This window comes from Hippopotamus amphibius, chromosome 6, assembly GCF_030028045.1.
Source record: "Hippopotamus amphibius kiboko isolate mHipAmp2 chromosome 6, mHipAmp2.hap2, whole genome shotgun sequence".
Classification (NCBI taxonomy): Eukaryota; Metazoa; Chordata; class Mammalia; order Artiodactyla; family Hippopotamidae; genus Hippopotamus; species Hippopotamus amphibius.
Window position 1 is genome coordinate 75547808 of NC_080191.1, and position 18405 is coordinate 75566212.

The following is an 18405-nucleotide window of genomic DNA, read 5'->3' on the forward strand; positions in this document are numbered from 1 at the left end:
ACAATGCAACTTGCCTCCCATGTGGAAAGAGCCTTCATGCAGAGTGAGAACAGACAGACAAGTAAAGCAAAGAGAGAGAAAGATAAAGCCTGGCCAATATCACTTGAGTCCCCAGATCCAGACTGAAGCAAGTCAAGCTGAAACAATTATTTGTGCCAATTTAGTTCTTTTTTCCTCAGTTACCTTAAGTTGGACTTCAGGTACTTATAATCAAAAGGTTCCTAATTACATATTACAATCTCACTTCTAAGAATCTTAATTATAAAACTGCACAACTGTGAAAGGAAAATGGCATAATAACATGCATTCCAGTGCATCTTATAAAACCAAATGTCCACCAAAGGGGGACTGGCGAAATTAATTATAGAACTGTTTGTCAAAGTTGCCTGATAGAATCACTTGGGCACTTAAAAATAAAGATACCCTGGCCCCTGGGAGAGTCTGATTTACTAGGTCTAGGATAGGCTATTGGGATGGGTCACATTTTTAACAAGCATCCCCTATAGTTTTCATAATCAAGATAGTTTGGAAACCCCAAATTACAGTGTTTACATATACAGTGGTCTATCATTCAGACTTCAATGTGAAAAGGGTCCAAAACACATTATTAAGTGAAAAAAAAGACAAGTTACAAAACACATGTAACATTTAGATCTTTTCATGAAAAGTTATGTAACTATCCATGTAGGTGCACTTGACCAAAGCACTCATTTTCAACCAGGGCAGAGGTACCTGTATCCAGAATCTTAATGGGACTGGAAGGGGTCCCAACTCCCCAAAAGAGTCTGATACATATTCTGTTTAAGAATCTGTGCTCTCTAACACTCTATGACATCCATCAAAGCAAGATCCTTTTTGGCCCACCTCCTAGAATCATGGAAATAAAATCAAGAATAAACAAATGGGACCTCATGAAACTTAAAAGCTTTTGCACAGTGAAAGAAACCATAAACAAGACTAAAAGGCAACCCTCAGAGTGGGAAAAAATAATTGCCTATGAAACAACGGACAAAGCATTAACCTCCAAAATATACAAGCAGCTCATGCAGCTTAATACCAAAAAAGCAAATAACCCAATCCACAAATGGGCGGAAGACCTAAATAGACATTTCTCCAAAGAAGACATACAGATGGCCAACAAACACATGAAAAGATGCTCAACATCACTCATCATCAGAGAAATGCAAGTCAAAGCCACAATGAGGTATCACCTCACACCAGTCAGAATGGCCATCATCACAAAGTCTGGAAACAACAGATGTTGGAGAGGGTGTGGAGAAAAGGGAACTCTCCTGCACTGTTGGTGGGACTGTAAGTTGGTACAGCCACTATGGAAAACAATTTGGAGGTTCCTTAAAAAACCACAAATAGAACTACCATATGATCCAGTAATCCCACTCCTGGGCATATACCCAAAGAAAACCATAATCCAAAAAGAAACTTATACCATAATGTTTATTGCAGCACTATTTACAATAGCCAGGACATGGAAGCAACCTAAATGCCCATCAACAGATGAATGGATAAAGAAGATGTGGCATATATACACAATGGAATATTACTCAGCTATAAAAAGGGATGAGATGGAGCTATATGTAATGAGGTGGATAGAACTACAATCTGTCATACAGAGTGAAGTAAGTCAGAAAGAGAAGGACAAATATTGTATGCTAACTCACATATACGGAATCTAAAAATGGTACTGATGAACTCAGTGACAGGAACAAGGATGCAGATACAGAGAATGGACTGGAGAACTCGAGGTATGGGAGGGGGCGGGGGGTGAAGGGGAAACTGAGACGAAGCGAGAGAGTAGCACAGACATATATATACTACCAACTGTAAAATAGCTAGTCAGTGGGAAGTTGTTGTATAACAAAGGGAGTCCAACTCGAGGATGGAAGATGCCTTAGAGGACTGGGGCGGGGAGGGTGGAGGGGACTCGAGGTGGGGGGAGTCAAGGAAGGGAGGGAATACAGGGATATGTGTATAAAAACAGATGATTGAACTTGGTGTACCCACAAAAAAATAATACAAAAAGAAAAAATAAAAAAGAATCTGTGCTCTGAGTTTCTATTATTAATATGAATGTGAATCCTTCAGAAGTGGATGTAAGATTGAACATTCTGGCACGGAGAAAAGTTTGGAATAATGTTCATCAAAATAACAGAAGTTACTCCAATGCTAGGAGTTCAGGTGATTTTTACCAGCTTTTCTGTAATGTTCTGTATTATTTAAATTTTTATTTACAATCAACCAATATGTTTAGAATTGGGGAGAAAAAAAGCTGTTTACACAGGGGAAAGTTTAAAATATTTTAATCAAGTAATTTTATGATTATTAAATATAGATTTTCTGAATGGGAAAATTCTTATCAGCTTTCAAAATTCAAATGTGAAAGCACAGTGGCTGCTTTCAAAGGCATGATCCTCTTTCAACAAGAACTATTAGTCCATATAGCTAAAGAGTCAAAGCAAAATGCGAACTGTCGTATCACACAATTAAAATTCGACTGACAAGTAAAACAATAAAATAAAATGAGTCTTTTTCAATAAGATTTCTTTTCAATCACAAAGACCAAAAAAATTAATTTTACTCGCTTACTCTGTATCTCAGACAACGATCAAATGACAGTAAGTGCAGGTAAGAGATAAATGGAATTTAACACCCTAATAAAAACTAGATTCAATTTTTTAACTGTCAATTATACGTCAATAAAAAAAATTTTTTTAAACTGGATTTGATTCTAAATTTCCTGTTTAATTATTTAAAATGCACATTTACTTGCACAAGAAAGAAAAACAGCAATGTCTGATTTTTTCAAAAAAAGATAAAATATGACTTACCCCATCTAAGAGAGTATTTGATAAATGCATACGGAGATCTTTACGAAATGGAAATTCCAGATTTGAAACATGAAACACTGAATTATCTCTATCAATCATAAAAACTTCATTTGTGCCATCAATCAACATCATATACCTATAAATGAAACATTAAAAAAGATAACATTAACAGCATAATTAGAGAACAGAGTCATAAGAAGTAACAGTTGAATTATTTTTCCTTAGACTTAAAATAGCTGCCTGGAGTAATGTTCACCAGAGTTCCCCACCCCCCCAACATTATTCACATTAAAGTACCACAAATAAATTCTTTTTTTTTCTTTAAGTTTTAGTTTCCTATAAAAAAACATAGGGTATAGAGAAATCAAAGCTTTTTATGGAAACAATGTGATGTTCAAGAGCTATGTTATACCCCATCTTAGCAAAGAGCAGTTCTCTAATTTTCATTAGATCTTAAACATCAAAGTTTACAAAACACACAAACACATATATGGAATTACTGCATTTTATTGGCTCAACATATACAAATTAGATGTTACTCTCTCCACTTTGTAATAGAAAAAAAGAAGGTGATTTGCAAATGGCCAGACTTCCAAGTCTCCAATGTTCCTTCTACCACCCAACAGTAAGCGAACCCCTCTCTTTGAATTAATGTGATGATATAAGCAGATACCACCATTTCAGGTATAACTCTCATTCATTACTATAAAATTAAAATATTTTTTAACACAAGCTCATGAGAATTTTTATTGGCCAATCAATATAGGGGGGAATTTATATGCTTTAAAATGTGTCATCCTTCAAATGGCCAAATTAACATCACTGATTGCCATTTTGTGGATCATCAAGAACGGAGCTCTACTGCACACCAAATGTAAAAATAAAGTCCAGAGAACACCATAAATCAAAAAGACACATGCACTCCAATGTTCACTGCAGCACTATTTACAATAGCCAGGACATGGAAGCAACCTAAGCATCCATCAACAGATGAATGGATAAAGAAGATGTGGTACATTATACAATGGAATGTTAGCTGTAAAAAGGAACCAAATTGGGACAGTTGTAGACATAGATGGACCTAGAGACTGTCACACAGAGTGAAGTGAGTCAGAAAAAGAAAAACAAACATCATATATTAACACATATATGTGGAATATAGAAAAATGGTACAAATCAACCAGTTTGCAAGGCAGAATAAGACACAGATGTAGAGAACAAACATATGGACACCAAGTGGGGGAAAGCGGGCGGGAGATTGGGATTGCCATATATACCTTACTAATAAGAAAAAAAATATCAAATTGTACACTTTAAATATATGCAGTTTATTGTATGTCAATTGTATCTCAATAAAAGTTCTTACAGAAAAAACAAAAGTAAAGAAAAAAAATAAAAATAAAGTCCAAGTGAATTCAAGTTCAGGAAATTACAGACCTAAAGGCTATACTACCAAACAGATAATAGCAAGATTTGGGGTGAAAATGGAGACCATATCCAGGTATCAAACTCTTCAAAGAATGAGAGAAATCTGACAGCAATAAATTAGAGAGTTATAAGGCATGAGCCTCAAAGTAAAAGAATTACTGTGCTGTTTTGTTTGTCATCTAATGAAACAGTGGAAGAATAATAGTCTGGATGCACCACTGAGAATGGAGGAGAACGCGGACCAGTCTGTTTAATCCCTACCCATGAGGTAGGTCAGAAAAAAAGCAGCAGCAGCTGAAAGATTGAGCTGAATCAAGCTAAAGTCAGGGGACAGAAGAAACATTCAACGAAGAGATGGAAGCAAATGTAGCACATGGCGGCTAATATAATAGAGGACAATCTGTTTCCCATAAATGAATGTTCTTAAGAACAGAGACACGTTCAGGACAGGAAGGAGAAATGGGAGGGCTGCTTAAGGTAATAGAAGTGTGTGACAACAGGTTGAAGAGCAGCAAGGCAGACCAAAGTGGCTGACATCTGGGGACTGTACTGGAAGCATGCTGTTACTAGTGTTTGCAAAATAATTAGTAGCAGCAGGCCCCTGGGGAGGAGGTGGAGGCCTCGGCCCCTGCTACGTATTGAAAGAGCTGTATTCCAAGGAGATGGGGATTGCGAAGACTCAGGAAAAAGAAAATCAGCCTCAGTCTGGACTGACTGGGCATCTGAGAGAATCAGACCAACTGCCGGGCCAGCAGGCTGGCAGACAAGTGGAATACTTAGTGCCAAAAGCCCTCCTGCACATGCTTTCCAAAAGCAGCAATTCCTGGTAGATAGAGAGAATCTAGTCTTCTTAAAGAAGTCAGCCTTGCCCTGAGTGGTGTTTCAAAGAGAATTTAAATCAATATAAGAATAGGTCAAATAAAAAAGCCTTGCGATACCTTCTGCAAAATGGTGCTGAAGACACAATCCATCATGTTGTTTAAAGACCGAGGCCAGCGTTTTGCAAAGCTTATTATTAACTTTTACTATTTCATGGCAAAATAAATTACAGAAACACTAAATCTTTCTCTGGGAAAGTCAAGATACATATCAGGAACATTGAAGGTTGTAAGAAACATGTAAGGAGTTACTCAGTTTTCCTGGGTCTCTCCCCATGTATACGGAGATATACGTTATTAAATTTTCCTCCAGTTTAAAAAAAAAAGAAGGAAACATACAAAAGTCTATCTCATTTAGCCCATTATTTCCTAAACTTAATCCTGATATCTGTTAGTATCCAGCAGAATTCACAATTTGAGAAAAGCTAGCTTACGCTAACAAATTTTAGAATTTAGAAAAAAGAAATGGTTTCCTTCTTCTGGCCATACGATGATGACAGAAATTACATTTCCCTTTTCCCTGGCTGCCCAGATGCTCAGAATTAAATACAATGTTCAAAGAGAATAAGTATTAAATCACAGGGTGCTGGTACATTTGCTTTTTCTGTCACAATTATTCTCTATTCATTTTTTAACACACTTACTACATATATACGTATGTATACATATCTTACTATCAGACTTTTCTTTTTACTTCAAGTGGACTATCAATTAAAAGAAAATACTATCTATGTATACTTATGCATAAACTGACTTAAAAGACCAAGGAAGAAAAGGCTTTAGAAGATTGACTTCACTGTAAAGGACTGCTCATGGGAAACTCAGTTTGCATCTGCAGAGGTATCAGAGAAATTATTTAGCAGTTGGTATTCAGGGATTCTTCTGCACATAGAAATTTTCAGGCTTTGGAACAAAAGTTTCTGGGATGTGATTTTTGGTTTGAACTCCAGTCATTTCAAATTACACGTTCTTCTGTTATGTGATACTCATGAAAAATGAGAAGCTATTTGCTGTTAGGGAAGAAAGGTAAGGAATGTAGAAATATTTTCATATCACTCCAAAGTCTCTAAATGAGTAATTCATTTTAAAAAAGGAAATCATCCCGTGTACTGTTAGGTGCCAGCTTGGCATATATAACAATGCTTCTACTTTCAGTGGACGTGGATCACTAGTGCAATATAATTTCTTATTAATTATGAGACAACCACAATTGCAAATTTAATATACAGAGTTACTAAATTATTTGTATTATAACTATTCTCATTAAAAGACAAAAATTCAGAAGTTTCACTGAATTAGAAAGCACTGACTCACTTTTTATATTAAAGTATATATATCAAAGCCATATAAATAACAGAAAAGCCAAATTTATGAACTGCTTTATTTATTCATTCATTCATTTATTTATTTATTTATTTATTTATTTATTTATTTTAGGCCACACCACGTGGCTTGCAGGATCTTAGTTCCCCAACCAGGGATCCAACCCGTGCCCCTTGCAGTGGAAGCGCAGAGTCCTAACCACTGGACTGCTGGGGAATTCCCGTATAATCCGCTTTACTTTTTGTTGTTGTTGTTGTTGTTTGTTTGTTTGTTTTATTGGCTGCATTGGGTCTTCATTGTTGCACACGGGCTCTCTGTAGTTGCAGAGAGCGGGGGCTACTCTACATTGCGGTGCAATGGCTTCTTATTGCGGTGGCTTCTCTTGTTGCAGAGCATGGGTTCTAGGCGCGCGAGCTTCAGTAGTTGTGGCTCGTGGGCTCAGTAGCTGTGGCTCATGGGCTTACTTGCTCTGCGGCACTTGGGATCTTTCCAGACCAAGGTTCGAACTCGTGTCTCTGGCACTGGCAGGCGTATTCTTAACCTCTGCGCCACCAGGGAAGCCCCTAAATTGCTTTACTTTAAATACGGGTTTTCCAGCTTGACTAGAAACTATCCTTCAAGGCAGTCACTGAGATGTGAGATAGCTAATTGAGTAATACCACCAATTATATATTAATACAATTCAGGAAGGACATAATTAAAGAAAAGGAAAACTGATTTTAAAAAATTGGTAACTAACAGCATCTTAAATTCACATTTCTAATAGGAGTCTAAAGGTAACATAGTCTTTAAACATCCTGTAATTCAAATTTATCACAAATATTCATTACTGGAATATTCATTAATATGGAAAGAGATTCACAACATATTAAATGAAGAAAAAGCAAGTTAAAAATCAGACTGTATGACTCTTAGGGGTAGGGAGAAAAAACTCTGTATGAATAGTAAAATGGACAGGAAAGCCTATACCAAAATGTTAAGAACTGTCATCTCTATGTAGAATTATCAATGATATTTGCTTTACTCATTAAACATTTTTGTATTTTAAGAAATTTTTACAATAAGCACAAATTGGGCTCCCTAGGTGGCGCAGTGGTTAAGAATCCGCTTGCCAATGCAGGGGACACGGGTTCGATCCCTGCTCCAGGAAGATCCCACATGCCGGGGAGCAACTAAGCCCGTGCGTCACAACTATTGAGCCCATGTGCTGCAACTACTGAAGCCCACGCGCCTAGAGCCCATGCTCTGCAACAAGAGAAGCCACGGCAATGAGGAGCCCGCCCATCACAACAAAGAGTGGCCCCCACTCACCGCAACTAAAGAAAGCCCGTGCACAGCAAAAAAGACCCAACACAGCCAAATAAATAAATTTATTTTTTTATTTTTTATTTTTTTTAAAAAGCACAAATTGCTCGCACAAGTCAGGTGGGGAGGTGGGGGGGATTAAAGCTACAGAAGAAACAAAAAATAGAAATACAGTCTAATCAGAGTCTGAGAAACATTTTTCCTTCAGCAAAAAAATAAGATGGGATGTTAAACCTCGTTGGTCATACCACAGCAGCTTCAAAATTAGCCGGTATCTCTCATCTCCTATTATAAAGCGTTCATAGTGGATAATAAAAACAGAGAAGTTGATCCATTCACCACCATCTCTATCCATTTCTACCAATTCCTATCAAACTCACTATAGTTTCTCTTCTTAAATGATTAACCAATTAATTTTTATAAATATTTACCAAAGGGCCAACCAGGTATCAGGCAGAGATGCTAGAAATATAATAATAAACAGCACAGGTTCTTCATCTAATTCCATATAATTTATACCCTTAGCAAGAAAACAAAACATTAAATAATCCCAAGCAAAATAAGTATTGACAAGGTGAAGTGCAAGGTGCTGCAGGAGCATACGAAAGATAGAACCTGTCAGAGTTCAGACATCAGGAAAGGCACCCTGGAGGGATTCTCACATAGCTGATAACAACAGCAGGTTATGATCACTTAGTGAGCAACGGCTATGCATGGAGCAGTGTTCAAAGCCCTTTATATCACCTCATTTAAGCCTTATAACAATGCTACCACGTAGGGAAAATTATCATCCCCATACTCCAGATGAAGAAACTGAAACTAGCAAGTAACCTGCCAAGACCATAAAGCTGGCTAAATAGCAAAGCTATTATTAAAACCTAGACAACAGCCTATCTCGACGGCCTCTACAGTATCCTGCCTCTGACCTGCATTGTGCAGGAGTTAACCAAGCAACTTTTGTGGGCGGTGGAGGGAAAAAGGAAGGGGAGAGGGATCTGTGGTAAGAACCAGTGCCTGGTACGTAGTCTACCAGGTGCATTATCCTTGAGACAATAACAGAAGGTGTGTGTCCTGGCAATAACAACAAAAAATTCAGAATACAGAAGCACAGAGGAAAATGGCATGGCTTGAGACTAGAGAAGCAGTCAAGGACTAGTGATTAATGAAAACTATTTTTCACTTTACTCTAAAAAGTGGAAAACCCCTCGTATGAGACAAACAGAAACCATGATGGGTAACTCAAACCCAAGAGATGTAACACAGGAACCTGGTTTACACAGATAATGGAAAGCTGAAAAGGTAACAAGGGAAGACAAATGTTATCAAGAGATGAGTACTGCAGGAAGCACCACCACCCAAAGGGCTGCGGGAACAAAAGGGAAGAGGCATGTTATCAGAGGCCAGGAGCTTGGAGGATGGGCATCGTGGGGTCGGAAAGAGGGTGGGAAGGTCCTTGAGGCTCAGGGCTCAAACCTCTAAGGAGGTGGCACAAAATGGCTAAGACCTGGGGCTCTAAGAAGAGCCCAGCATCTCAAGTCTCAATCTCTACAGAGGAGGCACAGGCGGGAGAATGTTCAAACTGCCGAGAAGACACAGCCTAGTGGGTGAGGAAATGCAAGTCGCACTCATCTGCCTGTGATGCACCCTCTAGACACTGGCACCTCTGAGAGGGAGCAGGGCAGTTGGTGCAGTGCCAAAAGAAGCTGGGGACCAAGTGAGAGCTGTCACCCGCTGCTGGAGGGATAGAGAAACTAAAAACAAGAGAAGGTTCTTCTCTCACCTTGCAGATTCCTACCAGTGCTCCCCATGATAAAACCCAACAGGAATCGAGCTGGCAAGGGAGTCTGAGAAATGTGGCCCGCAGAGTCCCCCATCACAGTTTAAAAGGATGGAATGGGAGCTGAGAAACAGCAGGAAAAGAAACAGAAGACCACTGAAAGGTTTTTAGCAAACTAGTAGCACAACCTGACCTGCATTTTTCAAAGTTCACTCCACATAATGTATACTCCTATAGGGTAGGAACCAATCTGTAGACCAGCGAAATTATGCGGCTTCTATGGTACCCCAAGTGGGGCAATGATAACTTAGAGGTAAGTGGATAAATTCCAGACATGTAAGAGGCAGACTTACAGAATAGCAAGCTCTTGACTGGCTATGGGGCTGAGAGGCAGAAGTCGAGGAGGACTTCCAAGTCGAGGAGGACTTCTGGCAGGAGGAATGGGTGCACTTTATTTACTGAGCCGCGGAGCACTGGAGGAGGAAGCAGTCACTGTTCAGTTTAGCTGGGGAGAAGTGATAGACAGGATACGGACGTGGATCTTTTCATTTTTACACTGGAAACCAAAGGGCCCAGATTTTCTCTATCCCTGTCTCTAGCAGGTTGGAAGCAGGATCTAAGTCAGACAACCAAACGGTCCCTTCCCAAAACTTTTAACTTGAGTGATAGTGAGGCACAGGAATAGCTGAAAAACGACTCAGAACGACAGCAGAGGCATCATCAACAAGTGCCAGTGGTGGCCTCCTACTCCAAGTGTTCCTGTGCCTGACCCTGGTGCTGTACCGCCTGGCTCCCCTTGATTCCCATCCATTTTCTAAGCCTGGTTCTTCTGACACCCAGCCTTCCAATATATTTCTTCGCTTACCTTAGCCAAAGTTGATTTCTGCTGCTTACAGTTGATGCAACGCTAAAGGGTATGCTGGGCGTTTCGTTTTGTTTTGTTTTGTTTTTTCCATTTTGCTCACTATATACAGCTGAATTCAAGAAAGTTAAATGTGCTCATGATGGAACCCCACTGCAATGTCCCCCAACCTTATCCTCAATACCAACCATTACATGATAGTAGCTCTTGACACACTAAGTTCATGCCAAGAGATACGCCATCTAGCTCCTGTCCTTCAACAGAGATAACTATATAATGTCAAGCCCAGAGTCCACCTCCCTTTTGTATCTTTTCTCTCATAAGCATTCACTGCCAAAGTTCTACTGTTTCTATACCAGCTACATTTCCTCTCATTTCTATTCCCAACAGAACTGGTATCCTGTCTCTGAAACCTAATTCTCAAGATTGTAGAGAAATAAATTCAGTTATATTAAAATTTCTTATAAAGAAAATTCACGGTTTAGAGCCACTTCCCCAGATACAATTATAAACCTTCCTGACATAAGAGAACTTGGTCAGACTCTGCCCCCGACCCACCAACACCTGTCAGACCTCATTCCAGAAATGATACAAGAACAGCTGACCTGCTAAACCCCAGCTTTCCTCCTTCCCCATGGGGGCTTATGTACACCCTGCCTTTTTCTCTCACTTGGTCACTGCTCAGTAAATTTGATCTCTGATAATCTCTTTTGCAAAGTATATCCAAGTCCTCTTTAACCCATTTCCCCCCATTTCTTTCAACTCTTAAAGAAAAGGGAAATTTATGTTATGCATATTTTACAAGTTTTAAAAATGAAAAACTATTTTCCTCCTTCTCACCTCGTTCACTTAGTTCCATTCATGAGCCTAAAAAAGCTCAGAACAAGGCTAGTGACACATCTGTATCAAGTAAAATTAACAGTCATGAGTTTTTGATCCACCTAGATAACAGAAAGCATCAGTGTCCCAGAGTCCCCTCACAATCTCCATCATACTCTCTCAATCTATCTCCTCATCTTATAAAAATCAAATCCGTTTTCCCAAATAGAGTTTTTAAGCTAGTCAAAATAGCATTTTCAAAAACTTGTATTTGTTGTTATATAGTTCGTTTGGTTACCTGTGTTGGCACAGTATGTTTTGTCACTTTTCACAGCAGACATACACAGTAAGTAATTTAGCTACCTTAGGAATGAGCTAGGGTGGGAACCTGACCACCAATCAGACTAGAATTCTACAGAAACGCAACCTAAAGTCTACCAACATAAATCAAGGAATCACAGAAAAAGACTTCAGATCCCTTGAAACATCATTGTTTGCACTGCTTCCACAAAAAGACCAATATTTGATGATAAAACAATGTAATCCTACACCTGAGCTCTACTTTCAAACATAATGCTATAATCTGTTTATTTGACACAAATAACATTTCAACCTTTGAAAGCAAAAACTATCTGAAGGAGAAGTACAGCTTTACCTTATTTCATCTTCCCAGAAACTCAAAGAACTCATATTAAGGTCATCCTTATTTTCACACTAACAAATTAAAGAGAACATACACACAACCAGTAACACTACCACCACCTAACCTTTTTAAAATTGTTTTATTTCTACTGTTAACAATCACTGAAATGAAGACACAGTCCTAACATATTCTTCACATGAATGTGAAGACACAGTTCTCTTCATCAAAAACTATCAAAATTTTCATTCAACATTATAAAAGATTCCAACCCAACAGGCATTTTTATCTTGATTTATTGATTTTATAAGCACAGCAGACTTCTTCAAAAGGATTAGCTTCTTTTTAACCTTCATATCCCATCAATTTAAAGTCACAAAACAGATGTGATTAAAGTTTTATGTTCTTAAATTCACTTTAAGCCCACAGCTTCATTCTATTATGTGATCACTTATATACACACAACAGTAATTAAACAGATAATGTGCATTATTTAATTTTAAATTGCAAAGCCTAACCACTTCCCTGCCAATTTAATTGTCAAACTTGTCTAACCAGGCTTTGATCTTAGAATGTTAACTGCATATTAAATGGCAGGACAAAAGCATGCCACTGAACATTTGAACAGTTTCTTCAACATTTAAATGTCTCCTACCTAAGCATAGCCACCTTTATTTTATATGTTGTTTATACAGCAAATTTTCCACTATGTTATGCTCATCTAAGTTTTGTTTAAGCTTGGTACTTGGTAAACTTTGTCTATGGAAAAATCATCAGTCAAAAGACTTTTATTTCAACTTAGGTAATTCATCACAAATAAATCTTGAAGACCTAGGGGTATATACTATTTAAAAAAAAATCACAAATCCTCTAAGCCTTCTCACTAAAATATCACGTATGCCTATTTCTATCAACAGATAGTAATAATTTTTAAAGCACAGATGTTTCTGTTTCAAGAAATCCCCTTTAACCAGCAAGATTCAGTCTTGTGCAAAGCTTAAAAATCAGCACTGTAAAAGAATCTGGCAGGCGGAGGGCCTAGTATCAGTTTCTAGATTCCTCCCTCCCATTCCACAAAATTAATGGTACCTAATACAAATAATCAAGTGTATAATAAGATTTAGAGTAAATTTGTTCCAAACTACCCGACAATTTAAAAATTTAATTTTCTTACTTTGTTTTTGTGAAGTATGAATGGGACCAATGCTATCATTACGGGCTCTGGGAAGAAAATTCCAGTTCCAGAGCCTGTAACACCAGACTCAATCAGTGCTTGCCATCTAGACCTAAAAAACAGGCAGGCATCTGGAACCAAAAATCTCATCAAACATTATAAAATGATTCTAACTTATCCTAGGTATATGCTTTAACTTCAGAATTGCAACTGTCTTATCCCTTTCTCATTGTGCCATCCTCCACTGCTCAGAAATAGTACATGCCAACTGCTAGGCCTATGTATCCGTAAAACTACACCTTGTCCTAAAATACATTATCTTCAAACTCTTACTCAAAACTCCCTTTCATGAAATCTCTTATACTCTAAATAACAGGTCCTATTCAAGTCACTCTATCAGTCCAAGTTTTCTAAAAATTATAAATCTAATATGTATCATCTCTGGTAGAAGAGAAGCATGTGGGGAGCAAGCAGAAGCCTTAAAGTCCACTTGAAAGAGTTTCAACTTTACCTTTAATTGAGCTGACTTATAGCTAAAATGCAACAGATATTAAAAGATAAAATAATATACTATATCTTGTTCATTAGTGAACATTAGTATTAAAGGTATTTTATTACATACCATTTTATTACATACATATATATTCATATATAGTAAATAGGGGTGAATTTATAGGTAGGCAAAACAGAAGGAACCAACATAGAAAGATATGTGGGAGTCCACTGTGGAGGTTAAGACATTCATCCCAGGCAGGCTCTTCCTAGTTGTATGATTTTGCACAAATCACTTGACTAAGATGCAGTTACCTTATCAAAAGTCTCCACCTCTAAAGTTGGCTGCAAGAATTAAACGCGTTAGTAACCCCATGCTCAAAGCAGTGTTATCCACAACAGCAAAAGTGTAGAAGCAACCCAAGTGTCCACTGACAGATAAATGGACAAGCAAAATGTGGTATATATAAATTAAATGGAATATTATTCAGCCCTTAAAAAGGAGGGAACTTCTGAAACATGCTACAACACACATGAACCTTGAGGACATTATTCTAAGTGAAATAAGCCAGTCACGAAAAGACAACTGCTGTATGATTCCACCTCTATGAGGCACCTAGAGTAGTAAAAAGTCAGAAAGACCAAAAGTAAAATGGGTGGTTACCAGGGGCTGGGAGAAATGGGGAATGGGGAATTATCAGTTAATGGGTATAGAGTTTTAGTTTTGCAGGATGAAAATAGTTCTGGACATGATTGGTGGAGATGTTTGCACACACTATGAATGTATTTAACACCACTGAACTATATACTTAAAAATAGTTCAGATGGTAAATTTTACATTATGTGTACTTTACCACCATAAAAAAATAAAAAATTAAATGAGTTAACATATGAAGGATACAGAACAGTACTTGGCATATGGTGATACAATGTAAGCTCTTGTTATTATGTCCAAGGCATAGAGTAAGTACTTAATTAAGGCTGGATATCATTATTAATACTATGACTTCTACTTTACACAATCCAAAAAAGAGTTGAGGTCACTGATAAACGAAGCCTGGATGAGACACAAAGGATTCGTTTCCTGTAGGCAGGAAAGAAGAGAACATCTCTTCTGAACAGAGACAAGAAAGAGATGAGTGAACCAGAAATTTGGAAATGCAGAAAAATAAACCATAGGTAATTCCCTGTGAAGGTTACCCACAGCCCACAAACTCAAGTTTATGCACATATATACACAAAGGCAGACAACAACTGCAGTAAATAGTTTCTTATTTCATTTTTCCATGATGAGCTGGAACTCAGGAAAATTTTATAAATCAGCAGCTGTACTGCCTGAGTGAGCAATCACTCAAAACAAAGAGCTCAGATCAAAGACCCTGAATCGGGTAGATCTCTCAATCTGTCTAGGAAACTGTTTTCTAAACACTAAAATGATAAAAACAAACCTAAGCCTAAAATATCCCAACATATTGAAACAGCTTCTTAAGATTTACTAACAATAATGGTACATGTAAATAAATACATAATTACTCCAAAAGCTACTGTACATAATGGAAAATTATCATGTTTTTGTCCCACAATCTAGCTCATTAAATAAAAATCAGTAAAAGAACAGTTTAAATAAAATTGTAATTAAGAGAATTCCCTAGCATTTCAGTGGTTAGGACTGCACACTTTCACTGCTGAGGGCACGGGTTCAATCCCTGGAGGGGAACTAAGATCCCACAAGCCGCATGGTGCAGCCAAATTTAAAAAAAAAAAAAAAAAAAAATTGTAATTAAATCTCCATGGGTTCATATTTCAATATTTAGCAACCTAGAAGAAGCATAATAATTATCATACCAATAAGAGTAGCTGATCAACTCCCTTCCTATGTACAAGTTTATAAGATCAACTAACTAACAGAGTTTGGGGAAATGCAAGAAGTAGAATATCAAAGCACACCTTTCAACTAGTGAAAAGAACTGTCAAATCAGGACTGAATTTCTTTGCTACCAGCAACGCACATCGTGCTAAGTGCCACTTCTACAGGCTAGAGTATGTTCCCTCCTCCTTTCCACCAATCTACAAAGAATTAAGAGAATTATGGACTCTTAAAGGGCTGGAAGGGTTCTTACATAGTGCACTTGACCCAAGTAGTGTTTGCACATACACAGGCGCACACACACACACACACATCCCACCTCCAGCCCTGCAACCATCCTCAACAGCATTAAGGCATAAGAAAAACCAGGCTAGGTTCAAACGCAAGGGAGAAGAAACAGTACTCCTACAGGCACTACCAAAGACACAGAACTATCCGGTTACATTACCTTCACCAATTCGTAACTGTCTAAAAATAAAGTATATGTTAATAGTCAATCTTACATAAATAAAAACATAACGATTTACCCTTCTATAGCAAGAAGCTTCTACCTCAAAAACCAGGTTTGAATATAACACAGATATTTTTTAATATCTTCTAAGTTCATTTAAATGTTTTTCTTAATGGTCACCTAAACTCCAAAATGCAAGAACTCTAAAACCATAACTGAATGCAGACATAGTTGGATAAATCAATTTCTTCAAATCCTCAAAAGTGATAAGGTTAGCAAGAGAAAATCTTAAGATACATCTTAAAGATTCAAACTGAATAAAGTTGGCTAAATGAGTTGCCATACAATTAGGGGAAGAGGAGGATTTCTCTTGGTTTGTAACTATTTCCTTATGCTGAGAAAAATGGCTTTTCGTCACATTAAAAAATACAAGGGACTTCCCTGATGGTCCAGTGGTTAAGACGGCACTTCCACTGCAGGGGGCACAGGTTCGATCCCTGGTCAGGGAACTAAGATTCCACATGCCACACAGCATGGCAAAAGAAAAAGAAAAAGAAAAAACAAGCCCACAATTGCTAATTAGGTATAGGCCATTATCAAACTTGGTCTCTCTCTGGTATCCTCATTCTGAGAAAATGGAATCGATTCTTGCTACTTAAAGTATGGTCCTTGGACCAGTAGCATTGGCATCACCTGGGAACTTGTTAAAAATTCAGAATCTTGGGCCCCACCCCAGACTTACTGAATCAGAACTTGTATTTTAACAAGATCCCCAGGCAATTCATATGTAAGTTAAATTGAAAAGCACTGGATTAAATAACCTCTAACCACCCTTAATATTCAAATTGCAAAAGAAAACAGAAAAACAACAGAAGCCAAAATAAGCAAAAATAAATTAAAATTTTTAGAAACATACAAAAAAGAAAAAGCTTCCACTAAAATGCCTTTTCAAAAGTTATATTCAGTAGATTTTTCCTCTCTTCTTAGTTATAGAAATATTCTTGTTTTGATGCTGACTACGGTAAAAGGAGCAGAGAGGATTAAAAGAGAAGAGAGAGAAGACTAAGCAAGATCACAAGTTAGTTCCAATCACAGTCTTCTAGTTTTCACATTTTTACATTAGGCAACTTCTGAAACTCACTGTGGGCTAGACTAGCTGAATGAATGCTAATATAACCTACTTTCAATAAAAGCTTTCACAAAGGCCACCAAAAGGGTTCACCTAATAGTCCTTGAATTATAACTGAAAATGGGAAATAAAACGTTGCTATAGGGTCTTCCTGTGCCTTCTGCCAGGATAACCACTAGAGGAGTCTCGGTAGGGCTGGCTCTGTCTTTTCTTTCCAGTCGCAGACGTAGGCTGGCTGCTTCCTCTCCCACAGCAACTCTTCCTCAAGTGTTCACTGCCCTGCCTTCTGTATCACTAGGTATCGCTCTCTTGCCACACTCTGCATTTCAAAAGACAGCTCTTTTAAGTACCTCAAAAGCCACTGGGCTAACCAACTGATGGTTGGCAGCAGTCCCAGGTGGCCTTAAACTTCAAGAAGATTGAGACAAAGGATCTCCCACCTTACAACTTCCTAAGAACAACTCAAGAAGAAGTAGGAGTTGGTATAACAGAATTTAAATCAGACTCATGGTTCAGCAATCATTAAAACTCTGACCTGTTTAAAAATATAAGCTAAGGGCTTAACTAGCCACCAGTATGATAATTTTCTTCCGGTCGCCTAAGCACCTTACTGCCCGATGCCCGAAACTGGTCCAGCTCAGGCAGGCTGTTTCCACTCGTGACTTCCTTTGTGCTGCCCCTCTTGCCCGTGTTACTCACTCTCCACTAGTCATCCTCCCCCTAAGAACTCCTACATGCTAGAGTCTATGTCATGTTGTTTACAGGCAATTATATTTCATACTCTTCTCTCATGTATTCCCATTTTAACATCACAATTAGATTTTCACCCATTTAAGGGCATGACCCATGTCTTAAATTTTCTTTTCCTAAACAGGTTCAAATTTTAAAAATAGAACTTTACCATGACTGTGGAATTTCTCTTTAGAAAGTCAGAACTTGGTTTATTTTATTTTAATGAATCAATTCATTTGGTAGAATATGTAACTATCAACAACCCTTACCAAGCACTTCCAGCGTCCTAAGCATTATTCTAAGTGCATTAGATGAAACTGCCTAATCCCATAACATCTAGGAGATAGTTATTACTGTTATCCCTATTTTTCAGACGGGCAAGTTGGGAGACAGAGGGGTTATATAACTTTCCTAAGGTCACATGACTAGTAAGTATGGGAACTTCAGGATTTGAACCCAGGAAGTCTAGTTTCAATACCCAAGCTCTTAGCCACTATACTACACTGCTTCTCAAAAACAGACCTGTTTTACAAGCTAATATAATCAAGTGTTCTTGTTTTTAGAATTTTATTACATTATTACCTTTATATGTCCATGAGTCTATTGACTACGCAGAATACCTAACACAGGCTCACGGCCTCTCTTATTTGACAACTTTAGAGTTAGGTATACTTCCGAATTT

General features: G+C 37.8%; 1 protein-coding gene across 2 annotated transcripts in view; it reads right to left on the reverse strand.

Moving 5' to 3' along the window:
- Nucleotides 1-18405, reverse strand: part of RNGTT (RNA guanylyltransferase and 5'-phosphatase) — a 219499-nt gene that overhangs the window by 150007 nt on the left and 51087 nt on the right. For both annotated transcript variants that reach the window (XM_057738725.1, XM_057738726.1), the window contains exon 9: nucleotides 2847-2982. In XM_057738725.1, the coding sequence (XP_057594708.1) occupies nucleotides 2847-2982 (136 nt within the window). The remainder of the gene's footprint in view (nucleotides 1-2846; nucleotides 2983-18405) is intronic.